This window comes from Protomyctophum bolini (assembly GCF_963924005.1).
Source record: "Protomyctophum bolini genome assembly, chromosome: 4".
In the NCBI taxonomy this organism is placed as follows: domain Eukaryota; kingdom Metazoa; phylum Chordata; class Actinopteri; order Myctophiformes; family Myctophidae; genus Protomyctophum; species Protomyctophum bolini.
The window spans coordinates 40,415,629-40,430,679 of NC_137865.1; the positions used below are offsets into that span (position 1 = coordinate 40,415,629).

Genomic DNA, 15,051 nt, shown 5'->3' on the forward strand with positions numbered 1-15,051 from the left:
TAGCAGATCTACAAGCTCATAGCGCGCCACCGAGTGGCGCGCTATGAGCTTGTAGGTCTGCTATTTTTTGAAAAATCGAAGAACGACTGAATCTGATCTCAGGTCAGAATGGGTTAATCAGACCACTGTGTGTCCAGTGGAAACCTCGTATGAATCTGATCTCAGGTCAGAATGGGTTAAGAGCCATAAACGTCAAGACGTCTAATTGCCAATTATGTACCGGATGCCACGGACGACAAGACGTGATCCCTCGGGAATCCCTGTTGAAAATTCCTCTAATCTGGTGTACAGGTGATGACATGCACATTACATGCATAATAGAATTACAATTTATTTATTTATTTATAATGGGAGAATTGGCAGTCAAAGCCTAAACTGGTGACCACCAGGTGGCGCTTAAAGTTTTAACAGACTATACTGTGTACGGTAGCATCTACAGTATGTAGATGCTACCGTCTACAGTATAGTCTGTTAAAACTATTTATGGAAACCGTTATGGAATTCTACACAAAAGCATGGTTTAGAAATGATACTGATTAACTCCTGGAACTCATATTAGGATATAATAATTAAAGCCTTCACCCATAAATAATACACTTCATATGCCCAGGTATGTGTTCATTTTTCCAAGGGCATCACATACAGTCGTCAGGTCACTGCGGAGGTCCTGGACCACATTCTCAATGCTTCGGGTGTCTTTGAGCAGGTCGATGCTTTGGGTGTAGGGGTTGTAATACACAGAGAAAGGCCTCTTGATGCTCTTGGCAAACTCCCTGTCAGAGAGAGAGGATCAAGTTCAAGGAGGCATGGAAAACCATATGCAAAAGTGGTTGACAAGTATATATATATTCATATTCATATTCAAGGACCTGGATGCTTGATATTTGAGATTGTGTTGGAAGAGAATGCATACAACACGTTTTATTTTCAAAATTTAATAGAAACTAATAAATCAATGACTAACAATGTTTAAAATACGGTACTTGATGGTACCCGAAGAATACTAACTAAAGGACGATTGAAAATCTGGCAACACCTATAGACAGATATTTCCAAATCTGTTGTTTAACTATGTTTCTGAGATTTAGCACATTGGCTGTGAGAAATGTACATATGTGACCAGATTTGACTGAGAGAAATAAGTGTCGGAGCTGAAATCAACATGTAAATATGAAATACATGCTTAAACATGTAGCTTGTAGGTGTAATGTTAGAGACCACAGAAGTGAACCTTTCAAGCCTGTTTTCTCAACTCGCTGTTTTCTGCAAGATATAAGCCATATCTACAAAACTGGTGGGTCAAACTGAACAACCAACATGTCAATTTGAAGCTATGATTCCCTGCTTTTCATATGACATGAAAAAAAAAACGAGAATTAAAAGAAAATCCAATGGCAGTCCCTCAGTCAAATTTGGCCACATATGTATGTACCGTATGTATGTAATGTATGTTACCGCATCCTCTCTTTGGCTTCCTCAAAGCTCTCGGAGACAAAGTAGACATCTTGGAAGGTCGTGATGAGACACTCCTGGTAGCAGGTCGTCCGAGGGTCAAACATCTTCACACAAGCTTTATCAGACAAGGCATGCTGGGAGAATGGAGGGGTCACAAAGGTCATGAACTCAAAGCAACTGATTCTCTGTGAATTACATGAACCGCTGTTTGTAGATGCCAGACACATTTGGGTCCGATGTCAATCATGATTTTGGAGTCTTAATCCCACCGATTAGTAGCGATTACTGATGTGTTGGTCAGAAAGTGCAACATCAATTCTATTCAATTTGAAAACCTTAGATGAATAAATAAATTCTGATCTACCAGCTCAGTAGCCAGTAGGTATACGTAAGTAGCCTTCAATGGAGACCAACAGGTTCCCGAGCGATGTGGGGAATAGGTCAGGAGCCTATAGCTCCTGCTTCCTCAGCGTGAGGCAGCTTGATGTACAAGTACACCCCTGGACATGACACTAGTATGTCGCAGGAGCCTAATAGTCACAGTAGTATGACTCTAACCTGACTCTGCCAGATTGCGGCAGTATTGAGTTCACCAGTTCTCAAGCAGAAACGATTAACCCGGAAGCAGCGGGACAAACATTTGATATCTCCATAATAATTTTGTGTTGTAGTCGTGTTAGGTTGTGTTTACATTTTGCACTGTGGCAGCGCTTCAATATGTGAGAGAGACCAGACTCCCTTCTGGCAGAATGCAAATGTTGTCCAGCAGGGGGAGTGGTTTCACCAGGCTAGTATGACTTACCTGGGGGGACTGAACCCTGACACTGAGCAGGTGCTGTGACTCTGTGAGCTTGTAGATCGGCTAGTTTAGAAAATGTATGAATACTTTAGAAAAATCTGTCACTTATAATGACGTAGTTACACAAACATTTTTAGGGACGCCAGGTTGAAAGTGGTTACAAATCAGGACACATATTGCAGATAAAAAAACAGAACAGCACTCCATGAGAAATTACACTGATGTTTGATATGAGGTAAGTAACACATGCAAGCGTGTGTGTGGGCTGCCTTACCCTCAGTTCTCCAATAGAGGACAGCAAACCTGCCCCATAAGCTCTCAGCTGGCCGTCTTGTTTGCAAAGCCCAAACTCAATGGTGAAGAAATAGCACTGTGGAAAATATAGAATACTCTGTTATTTGGTTGAATGTGTGTTGGTTAGATGATACATCACACACCCTGAGTGACCATGAGTTTACATCAAACTGTGAAAGGAGGGAATATACTTATGGAACTGGACTTTAAGGCACAGCGCCGACAACCATGTATCTTTTCAATAAATAAATAATACATGCTTTAAACCATTCTGGGCGGGAAGCCTTTTTGGTGTTTTAAGCATTATGTTATACTTTAGCTATTGAAAAATAGCAGATCTACAAGCTCGTAGCGCGGCACTCTCTGTGCCGTGCTATAAGCTTGTAGATCTGCTATTCTTTTGAAAGATTGTGAATATGTGGCGCAAATCTTTGAATATAATTATATTCTTTCAGAGCCAAAGTTTTTAACTCAAATCTTTGCCTCTGGGGGGGTCCCTGGAACAACATATTTTGAGATGGGGGTCGGCGGCCAATTATATATAATCTTGGGGGTCCTTGACATGAAAATGTTTGAAAACGACTGACAGAAAACTCAGGATTTAGAAGACATTTGTAGAATCGTTCTCAGGTCAAAATGGAAATGAAAAGTATCGATACATTTGCAGATATTTAGATAGATATCAGGAATAAAAGAGAAAAAAGAATATGAAGAATCAAAGAGCATCCATACTGTTGCCAGTTTTTGTACATCCTCATCTGACGATCCCAGAGATGCGAGGCCGATTTCCTGGGAAAACTGGGCAAACTTTGGATCGGCCAGGAGCGGAACGTGGCCCAGCAGCTCGTGACAGGTATCCCTGTGTCCAGATGAAAAGATCAAACACATGCGTGAGCTTGCAGGGAACGTGCACACATAGACATCAAAGGGGCCTTCAGCCCCTGCCCTTTTACTCGTCCGTAAAACAACTGCCCTCTCCAGACCACGAATGCAGCATTTACTACATGGTGAAAGAAATGCAAATGCCAACGTGTTGCAACGCAACGCATTGTGAGCTTGTAGATCTGCTGTTTTTGTCCAAAATTGCCCTCTTTTTTTCATGATTTTGTAACCCATTGTTTCACCCAGTGTCAATTATCTAATGTAATCCTGGGTGCTACACTTCCTCTGCCAACCTGGGGCGGGGGCAGGGGACTGACATCATGCCTCCTTCTATGCATGAGGAGTCCAAGCTGCTTCTTGGACAGGGGAGTTTCCCCGGCCGGACGTAGCGCGTGAAAAGAACTCCAACCAGTTCCTTTCCCCTCCGTCAGGCACCCCGGCTGGCCAGGGGGAGGCTGTTTAGAGCCCAGGATTACTGCATGTTTTTTGTGAGGGTATCTACCCAAGGGGACACGGGGAGAACATGCAAACTCTAACTCTAACTAACATTACATGTTTAAAGCAGTAGTGCCAAAACTGTCTTGATGTATAACACAACATTAGCCGTATTAATAAATGACTGCTTGTAAATTGCTGTTTTTTTATTCATGATGTATCTACTGTATGTATGTATACTGTAACTATGTTATCCTAGTATAATTGTATTGTTTTTGTGATATAATGAATAAAAACAATTGAGAACACACAAAAAAATTAAGTATTTTTTATGCAGTGGTACAGTGGCAAAGGTGGTATTAGACTCACGGTTCAGGTGTGTAGAGAGGGTCGGTGCTGTGGCGGACATATTGAGTGCAGTTGAAGACTCTGTAGGCCAGACCAGCCAGGAAGTCTCTGGGAGACAGATACCCTGCTACAGGACGCACCGTGAACCCTGACCTCTCTGAAACAAACGGCAACGCCACAGTAATGAAACTCTATAAAAATGTCCCTCTCTTGTCCCTCTCTTGAGCTTGTAGCCGTAGGTTGGCTATTTTTTGCTATATTTGAATTGAAATCCTGAATTATTGTTTTGCTATTTTTTAAATGGAATCCTGAAAAGTAAAATTTTTATTTCAAATGCATTTAGTTATACTTGAACTTTATGAACTTATACTTTATGAACTTAAATGCAAATACATTGGACACAAAAAGAATAAACGTTTTAATACTAGTCATTCGGCTACTAATACAGACTAATTAAAGCGGGTCATGTTTGAATGTTTGGAACTGTAACAACAGCTGAAATCAATTATATATCAATATTCAGATATTAACTTGAGGGCCATATAAAGTGATGGTGGGGGCCACATGTGGGCCCCCAGGCCACCAGTTGCCTGCATGCTATAGAGTAAACTATGGGCTCCATTTTCGTCACCCCTTATCCCTAAACCTCTTTTTTTTTACTATTTTGCAAATCATTTTTGAATAGTTAAAATGGCCAGTCTACAAGCTCACAACGTGTTGATGTAGATTGGCTAGTGATAAAGCTCACGTTACCCAAATAGTTGAATACACAAAAGCTAAGGCACTGGTACTGGTACTTCTGGTTTACCGGAACGGGGTTCAACTCCCTGCAGTGCCCTGCTCAATGTGTTGTATTTACCGGAAAAATTGTGTTGCGGAGGATGAGAAACATTAGCAAATTAGAAAATTGCGGAAAAAACGATGGGTTATAGCCCATGTTTTTTTATTTTTTATTTTTAATTGCGGAGTATTGCGGAGTATTGCGGAGGAATTGCGGAGTGTTGCGGAAAATTGCGGAAATTGGAAATTGCGGAAATTGCGGAAATTGCGGAAATTGGACCATGGGCTATAGCCTATATCGTACGGCATACTATAGCGCGCCGTTTTTCATCATTTTTGATGATTTGACAAAAATGAAAAAATTAAAAAAACGATGGGTTATAGCCCATGTTTTTTGAAATTTTGGAAAAAAAAGTTATCCTCGTTTCTCATCATTTTGGACCATGGGCTATAGCCTATATCGTACGGCATACTATAGCGCGCCGTTTTTCATCATTTTTGATGATTTGACAAAAAGGAAAAAAAAAAAAAAAACGATGGGTTATGTTTTTTTAAATTTTGAAGAAAAAAAATCCAGGCCTATGAATTAGACGCCGCTAGTTGAACTATTCAAAAATGTTTTTCAAAATTGTAAAAAAGTTTAGGGATAAGGGGTTTAGCTGTTATACTGTAGTCTGAACTGTGAACGGCACCTCGAAGAAACAAAGACACGTCTTCCAGCTGAGGGATGTTGTCTTCGCGGTAGCCGCACAGCTTGGTGAGGAGGGGCAGGTTCTGGAGGTACTCTCGACAGGCGTGGGTGGGGTACAGCTTGTTCAGCTCCCTGAAGACCACGCCCCACGTCCTGGTCTCCTCTGGGGTGTACTCCGCACGGGGAATGGGCTGTCCACTGCAGGGCAAGAAGAGAGATTATATATATATATATATATATAGGCTCTTAAGTCCAACTTATAATGATTGTGTCAGTTAATAACTTAATACATCCGTTAAGAAAGAGACTACCGCTACTATTGTTCTGTGAAAATGTTGCTGTTGCTGAAAAGTTTACAATTACATGGTCAATTCTGTCTTATTATTATTATTATTTACATAATGGTCCATTTTTTACAGCAGACATTTTGGTAAACAAAATGGTAAACAAAATGTAAACAAAGCTGAAGCTATTTGTTATGATATATTTTAGGTTTGAAGTGCTTTGCTGGTCTTTCTTTTTGTTGCAACTGAATGGCTGGAAAATGGAACTTTAGAGTTTACATAGTACACACATAGTGCATGCATAAACTTTTCCTTAATGATTATATTAACCTATTATTAAGGTTATCGTAGTGGCCGGTCAATTTGTATTGGTGGTGGGGAGGGGTTGCGAGACATGGCCAAAGCATTTCTGGGGGTACCCAGGCAAAAACGTTGAGAACCCTTGGCTGCCAATCTGAATATAAAAATGTTCTATTGAACATCAAATCTGCTTCTGAAGTGCTAATTTAAAACTACAATGTACGGTGCTACACACACATAATTCCACAATGACATGGAGGTAAATGCTTACAATTTGTAATTCATGGCCACTTCCACAAAGTATTTCCTGCGCTGGCGATAAACGTCATCTTTAAAACCCTGGCAGGAAGAATTCAAGTCAGTTAATTAATGTGTCTCAAGCAACATCAATAGCAACCAGTATGTAAAGTTGTTCTCTGAATAACTGTTAGGGGGTGCAATACCCCCCCCCCCCCCCCCCCCTGTGGAACTCACAGGATGGTCAGCGTCCAGTTCTGTTCCGTACATCAGCACCCTCTGAGAACACTGGTCAAGCTCAGAGATCTTCATGGGGAACCAGGGAACGTCCTCACAATCTGATGCACATTGGATGTTCGGATTTCGGGAGATTAGCCTAGTGTCCGACGGACTCAGCAACAGACAGACTTTAACTAAGATTCAACACGCACAGGCTGAACTAAAACAGTCCAATAATCGCTTCTCTTCACAAACGCATTCTTTTTATAAGGTTTTATTCACTCGTTATTACACATAAACACACACCACATACAGCCTGTTTGTTTCCCCCTCCCCCTGACACAGGTGGATACAGTACTCCAGACCTTTGCCTAATAGCCTGTTCCTAACCTATCTGTCGGCTGGGAGTTCAGCTCTCATTGAAACAGCTGGCACAGACCGGCCACTTTAGAGCCATTCTTCGCTCTATCGATCTGGTACAACTTACAGATTAGTTCAACACTACCTCCTATGCTTCTATGCTTTACCTATGGTTTTAAATCTTATTACAACACAATATGTTCTTAATAATGCACATTAATATATATTCACCATTGGCCATTATCTCGCCTGTTGCCTCTCATGATCTTCTTGAATCTAACCCATTTAGTTTACACACACGACTACAGCAGGCCCTGACTGAGGTCCCACCTCCCTGGCAAAGTTGTCAGCCAATCGAAAGCCCAGACTGCTCCTTCTTTGCCTGAGACTGTCGGTTAAGCAGACACTTCCACCACACAAACAGGTTCCTGTCTACACGGACGTGGCTGGTTAAACAACCGGCCGGTTCAGTTTGTTGATTTATGCAGTTAATGAGTTGTGTTTTATTTTAGTGTGTTGTGTTGTTTAAAGTTGAGGGGGAAACAAACAGTGTGTATGTGGTGTGTGTTTATGTGTAATAACGAGTGAATATAACCTTATAAAAAGCATGCGTTTGTGAAGAGAAGCAATTATTGGAATTACGTTTTAGTTCAGCCTGTGCGTGTTGAATCTTAGTTAAAGTCTGTCTGTTGCTGAGTCCGTCGGATACTAGGCTAATCTCCCGAAATCCGAACATTGGAAGAGGACTTTAGAGAACATGCACATCCAGTAATCCACACACATATAGGCCTCACTCACACCTAAGACACACTTGTGTTGTTTCTATGTATTTTTTGTTTGCTATGCTCCATTTTCATGTACTTATTTATTATTTTCTACCATTCCGCTACTCTATGAGGTTTTCCTATTTATCCGCTGGACTATATGCCACAAGAACCCAGTGAGATGTATGTGTTGCTATGGCAACAGGCAGTGATTGAGAGACCCCACCCACACAGCTCACCTGGCTGATGGAGTGATGGGCAATCACAATGTTTGGGCCACCTGGAGAGTTTTGACTCTGTCAGTCCAGAGTGGAGGTGAACAGAGAGAGTGAGACAGACAGGCTATAGAAAGAGGATTTATCCCAAGTCTTGCTATAGTCGTTCGTTGGATTTATACCATTGGAGAAGGAGAACTTTCTTTCCATTTTTTGATTATTTCCCTGGATTTTGGATTTCGATCGAGGACGGACTTTGCGGAACAGTGTAAAGGGTGGTAAGAGGAGACACTACACAGCATTGACTGGGTTCCATTTGGATTTATTTTTTTGACATTTAAGCTTAGTTTCGGACAGTGCCAGGACACTTGGGATTTCCAGTAAACCCTAGCTTTTGAGGCAGTTTTATTTTATCTTGATTTCATTAAGTGAACATTTTGTTATTGAAAACTTTATTTTGCTTTTGATTTAATAAATTAGAGTTAAACTTATTTACTGATTATTTTAGTTATTCTTATTCTGAACTGACCCACCACCTCCCTCATTTTGCTATAATTGGTTCTCAATTGTTATTGTTGCATAATTCCGAAATAGGAACGTTTTCAGGCCTGGTATTCAGATTGACTACATTTGGTTTTCAAAGTTTGCACGCATACTGCCAGTAGGCCAAGGAAGAACCTTCATTCATGGTTCTGGTATTGTGCCACTTCTCCTCTGCATGCTGTAGTGTTTAGATGGTTCTGTTATGACTTCTTCTCTGCATGCTGTAGTGTTTAGATGGTTCTGTTATGACTTCTCCTCTGCATGCTGTAGTGTTTAGATGGTTCTGTTATGACTTCTCCTCTGCATGCTGTAGTGTTTAGATGGTTCTGTTATGACTTCTCCTCTGCATGCTGTAGTGTTTAGATGGTTCTGTTATGACTTCTTCTCTGCATGCTGTAGCCGCAATTTGCAACTCTAGATTTTTTTACAATTGGCTGAATCCAGAGTTGCAATAACCTCCATCAACTTCCTATGCATGTTTTTTGGTTTGTGATCTCCTGGTCTTAAATGACGTTAAACTCACCAACTTTGCAGCTGCAGTCCAAGCTTGAATTATCCTCTTTCAATCTGGTGTCGCTTGTTTATCATAAAAGTCCCCCGTAGAGATGTTATGAGCTACTTTCTGTCCAAAATATTCCAAGAGTGACAATATCGAGCCGCCATTTTGATTTTTGCAACGTGCCGTAAAACAAGATGTGAGGGGGAGCGCTTGTTTAATAGAATCTTACCTGCGCAGGTAAGACACCCAAAGAAGAGGCCGACGCCCTAGGGAGGGAGGGACGCTATTAAACAAGCACTCCCCCTCACATCTTGTTTTACGGCACGTTGCAAAAATCAAAATGGCAGCTCGATATTGTCACTCTTGGAATATTTTGGACAGAAAGTAGCTCATAACATCTCTACGGGGGACTTTTATGATAAACAAGCGACACCAGATTGAAAGAGGATAATTCAAACTTGGACTGCAGCTGCAAAGTTGGTGAGTTTAACGTCATTTAAGACCAGGAGATCACAAACCAAAAAACATGCATAGGAAGTTGATGGAGGTTATTGCAACTCTGGATTCAGCCAATTGTAAAAAAATCTAGAGTTGCAAATTGCGGCTATGCATGCTGTAGTGTTTAGATGGTTCTGTTATGACTGCATGCTGTAGTGTTTAGATGGTTCTGTTATGACTTCATGCTGTAGTGTTTAGATGGTTCTGTTATGACTTCTCCTCTGCATGCTGTAGTGTTTAGATGGTTCTGTTATGACTTCTCCTCTGCATGCTGTAGTGTTTAGATGGTTCTGTTATGACTTCTCCTCTGCATGCTGTAGTGTTTAGATGGTTCTGGTATGACTTCTCTACATGCTGTAGTGTTTAGATGGTTCTGGTATGACTTCTCTACATGCTGTAGTGTTTAGATGGTTCTGTTATGACTTCTCTAACGAGTTCTGGAAAACGCAAATAAGATTGACAAAAAGGGTTGTTCTACAACAGGCTCCAAGTAGTGTCATTCAAGGAGAGCTTGATTCTCTGCAAAGCAAATATCACGCCAACAGTCTTTATGATACCTACAGAGGACTGGATATCCCAGACCAGGGGGAGTTAGAAAGGAACTACTATAAAAGTAACATTTCAATAAAGTGCATTAGAAACTATACTTTCAGAATTATATTATTTTAGGGTGTGAAAGAGTTAAATATACACTAACTGGAAGAAAGTACAATTGGACAATGGTGATAGGAGTGTCCTATATATCAGAAATTGCAACAAATAATGCAGACATTTCATTGCTGTGCAAGTTTGCATGCACACTCCTACTAGCTTGACGAAGAAATGCCACCATACCTTTTCAAATCGGCCTCATGGTGGAAATATAACTGGCTTATTTATGTTTTATTCATTAATCCTGAATTGTAGCTCATACTTTCAAAATCTTATAATGATTCCGAACATTGCTGGCCCACAATAACCTACCATGGCCTGGTGGAGACCTGTGCCACAAGGGGCACAGGTCTCCAAACACAAGTCCAAACACAGTAGAACATACATTTACATAACTGTTGGTCTATACCTGCCTCTGCTGACCATACATTGGCAGGTGTGTTGAAGGAGATGATGTTGACGTGGTCTTTGAGATGCTGCAGGAGGTCATTGAACTCCTTCTTGCTGCAGCTGCAGTCGGCGTAGATCTCCACCTCGTTGACGATGCGCTTCGACACCCGAGACTCAATGTGGTTCAAGTTCACGTGCCTCTCCTGCGAGAGACATGGCGCATTATATAGCAGATTAGTAGTAGTAGTAGTAGTAGTAGCCTCTGAGATGCACCAGACTGGCCTGCCATAGGCTAGCGGCGCAGTTGGAACTCCCTTGATCATCATTAGTATGTTTGAATACGGTATACGGTGGTATACAGCAAATATAACACACCTTTTTGGGTCACTGCATGGAAACATTTGGGAACCCCTACTGTGTTGCAAATAGTTAAGACCGAGTGTGGTCTTTTTTTGTCAGAAAACTCTGCGAGAGCAGGCAGGCGTGTCGGCGACACTCCGATACTAAGATAGCAGTATATATACTGTGAGTGCCAGACTGCTCTCTTATAATGATAAAGTGTCAAAAGTGAATGCGCTCCTCGTAATATATGTGTATAATGAGTACTACAACACTAGTTGCTAATAGTTTGGAGACATACATTGACCCACCTGAAACAGCCTGAGGGCTTTGACCAGGCATCCCACCTCGTTCTTCAGAGAGAACACCACAGCTGTCCTCCCTGCTTCCTCGCCATTCTCCGATTCCGGCTTCTCATTTATGGGACAGAAAGAGGACCTCCGCGACTGCAGAGCGGGAAATCACAGACCATGGATATTATTTTAAAAATATATATAATTAATTTCGCTCCTATGCCACTAAAATGTGGAATGCCCTACACAAACAGCCGTTAAGAAATGTGAATCCCTATAGCCTCCATCAAAACCGCTCTCAAAGAGCCCCTGGTCTTACGTTACACTTAAACGCTTTCATCTTTTATGCTCCAGACAAATCCAGGACTCTCTGGACAATCTCATTTAAAACACTACTCGAGGAAGCAAAACATAGCGACTGTAACCGTTTTTGGTGATCTTTTTAATTTTAATATTGCTCATCTATATGTTTATGTTACCTTATGTAAAATTGTGCTATTTTTGTTGTTTCCTTTTTGTATGTGTGATTGTATTCAGGAGAGGAAAAAGAGAGCATGCTCTCAAGGGTTTGCCCTAATTAACTGTTCTCTGTGTATTTGTAGATTTGTTTTAATCAAATCAATCAATTTATATAAACCAGCATCATGTCCCTAACCCTAGCTGTAGCACAATGCATGAACAGATTTATCTATGCACAGGAAAGTACAGTTCAATACAAGGTCTGCTAAGAGGATTTATAACCCAAGAAAGCACTATGGCTTGTTTCCATTGGGGTCCTTTATATTCAATTCACCTGAATATTTAATGACATGCAATGATACAAATACATGTTGCCGTTTTTTTTATTTCATAGTCCTCCAAGACTTTCAAAAAGACATTTTTCTAAAAGGTCTGCTCTGATTCTTCAAACCAAAATTCTTGGATTAACCCAGAGGTCTCAGTGTTGAATCCAATTTCAAATTCAAGTCAAGTCATTGTTTTTTTGGCTTCAGTGTTGTACAATAATTAAGAGATAAACTTCTTATAGTCATATAATTAATATGAATTATATGACTATAAGAAGTTGATATATGATATATGACATATGACAGACAGACTATGAAGCAAGATACACAATTCCGGCGCAGATATAATTAAACTTCAGCCTTTGTCACTCTCATAATGAGGTCCATCAGGCGTTATTTTCCTTCGTCTTTAATAAACTAGAGATGAGATTCAACAGTCCTCATTAGAAGAACATGTTTTTCTGATGTGACCACAGTTTACTCCACATGGGAACGTTAGGAAAATTACAACAGTAAATTACAAGTGTCACCTGTTTTCCCGAATATTTGACGATGGGATTCTCAGATTGCCTTTTACCCAACAACTGAACCTGAGCCGTTTTTTAAAGGGTCCAGAATTTCTATTGAAATCTTGACCTGACTGTGTGTGGACCCAGACTGGTGGGAACACCACTCACAATATAGTGACTGTGTGTGGACCCAGACTGGTGGGAACACCACTCACAATATAGTGACTGTGTGTGGACCCAGACTGGTGGGAACACCACTCACAATATAGTGACTGTGTGTGGACCCAGACTGGTGGGAACACCACTCACAATATAGTGTTGATTTTGACAGCACATTTTAGTTAGTTATAGTCTTTGGAATGAAACTTCGTCTATTTTTAGTCACATTTTAGTCATCTGAAATGTTTCAGTTACTTTCAGTCGACTAAATAATATAAGATTTTAGTGCCACTAAATCTACAGTTGATTTAGTAGACTAAAATGTAAAATGCATCGTAATGGCTGATTTTACACGCTTGTAGATCTGTCATTTTCAGCATGCAACCAAGTGTAAAATGACTTACTTATACTGTATCTGTTGTCCACTAGCCCCTTCCTAATAGTCTAGTTTTTGATGATGAAACTGTCATCATATTACTTCTTAGTTTTAGTCATCAAGCTTAGTTTTTATCTAGTTTTATATTCGGCTTTCCTCCGTGTAAAACGGTAGTCGACGAACATTTTGTCATAGATTAAATCAACACTAGTACAGTACCAAAACCGTTGATGGACAGAACAAAGAGAAAGAATTTGGGAGATATCAGCAAGAATATAGGAGGAAATAGAGCATGGGTGGGATAGGGTAGAGGGGGTTAATAATTGCTCACCATTCGCCCACCGGTGTGGCGTTGCTTTGGTGGATCGTCGAACATGGCAGAGTCCAGAGACATCCCGCGCCGGGACCAGTACTTGCTGGAGAACATCATCATGGCTGGCTGCATCTTAGGCACCGGTCCCAGATGGTCGACGTCCTTCTTCAGGTGGGACGACGCCATGGGGTACCAGTGGGTGTACGAGTACCAGGGCTCCAGGTTGTCACGTGTTCAGCCTAACACCCTCACACACTTGTATTAAGCTACCGTTAAAGGCTTTGCCGGCCCAGCCTTGCAGCTCAGGTTCTGTTTAAATAGTGTGACGGAGGAGGAGAGGCGGGTGAGTGATGCCCAGTGTTTGTAATGGGGATGGGAGGGAGGGAGGGAGGGGGGGGGGGGCACACTGATAAGGTTCTGCTGCCGGTGTTTACATGGAAGCTCATATAAACTAGAGATGTCTTTTGATGCCCTGTCTGTCTCTTCCGCCTCTGGGAAGAAGACCGCAAACGTTTGTCTCACTGAATGGTTAAACGGTTTCAATTGTACATGTGCCCGTTAAAGATACATTTCCGACAGATGTTGTGGTACAGAATTAAAAGCAACGAGATTGTTTCGTGGACATAGAATTGATTGATTGATTTTTTTATTTCACAGTACTGTAGAATGGGTACATTTCAAACGAAAGCACAAGTCAATACAAAAACTGCTACTTTGAGGACGAAACTGAAAAGCACTAGACTTGTTGACGTCGGGGTCCTCCATTTTAAATTAATCAGATTCAGAATGATTGACAGTTTGTAAAACAAACGCGTATGTCCAGGTACTGCAGGTAGAATGTCTACATCTAAAAGAACATTAGCCATGTCTAGTTTGTCATCCTGTAAATATTTAGAACAAAATAATATATATTTAACAGTCAATAACAATGCCATAAGTGTAATAAATAACGATAGCACTGCTCTAATGCAACATGTTAAAGGACAACTTTGTTTTTCAACCACGGTTCATGTTTTAGGTTGTAAAAGATGAGTGTTAAACTTTTTTCATTTGTTGCATTCTTTCGTTTTAACGATTTTAGCTACTTTTGACAGAGGTCAGGGGCATTCGAGCAAGTTGCTAAATAGGTATTTTTTTACTATAGTCCTACTAGACCCCAGGAAATTATATCTGGCAACAAAATATCACAGGATCTATTGAATGGGAGGTGACATACTGACATATTGAGCCATACTGTGTATAACACACAGCATGGCAGGCAGACCCCTAGTAGTCACGTTGTTCATTCACGACAAACCTTTTTTTGGATGTAAAAGGTTTTTGCCCGACAGACGCTATGCGACGGGGGTGCCGACGGCCTAGCGGTTAAGGCACAACCACATACAGTATAGTCTCTAAAGCAGCCTGACAGCATGTCACGGGTTCGATTCCCGAGCCAGACGACCTTTTCTGCGTGTCACTCTCCGTCTCTCTCTCTCCGTGTTTCCTGTCACTGTCCACTACTACTACTGCGGCGGTGGCTCAGGGGTAGAGTGGCTGGATGGTAACCGCAAGGTTGCAAGTTCGATCCCGGGCTCCCCCAGAGTTAGTTGTCGAAGTGTCCTTGAGCAAGACACTGAACCCCTAATTGCTC

The 15,051-nt window shown here is 41.2% G+C and overlaps 1 protein-coding gene across 1 annotated transcript; it reads right to left on the minus strand.

Annotated features, from left to right (window-relative positions):
• Positions 1-598: 598 nt before the first annotated feature.
• Positions 599-13,556, minus strand: tph2 (tryptophan hydroxylase 2 (tryptophan 5-monooxygenase); the record flags this gene model as incomplete). Its single annotated transcript, XM_080761507.1, has 11 exons — positions 13,437-13,556; positions 11,295-11,429; positions 10,628-10,847; positions 6,743-6,843; positions 6,540-6,607; positions 5,686-5,882; positions 4,235-4,370; positions 3,281-3,407; positions 2,529-2,624; positions 1,456-1,589; positions 599-773 (listed from the first exon to the last, which is right to left on the minus strand). The coding sequence occupies exons 1-11, from the start codon at positions 13,548-13,550 to the stop codon at positions 599-601; spliced, it is 1,503 nt and encodes a 500-aa protein (XP_080617633.1). The 5' UTR covers positions 13,551-13,556.
• Positions 13,557-15,051: the final 1,495 nt, after the last annotated feature.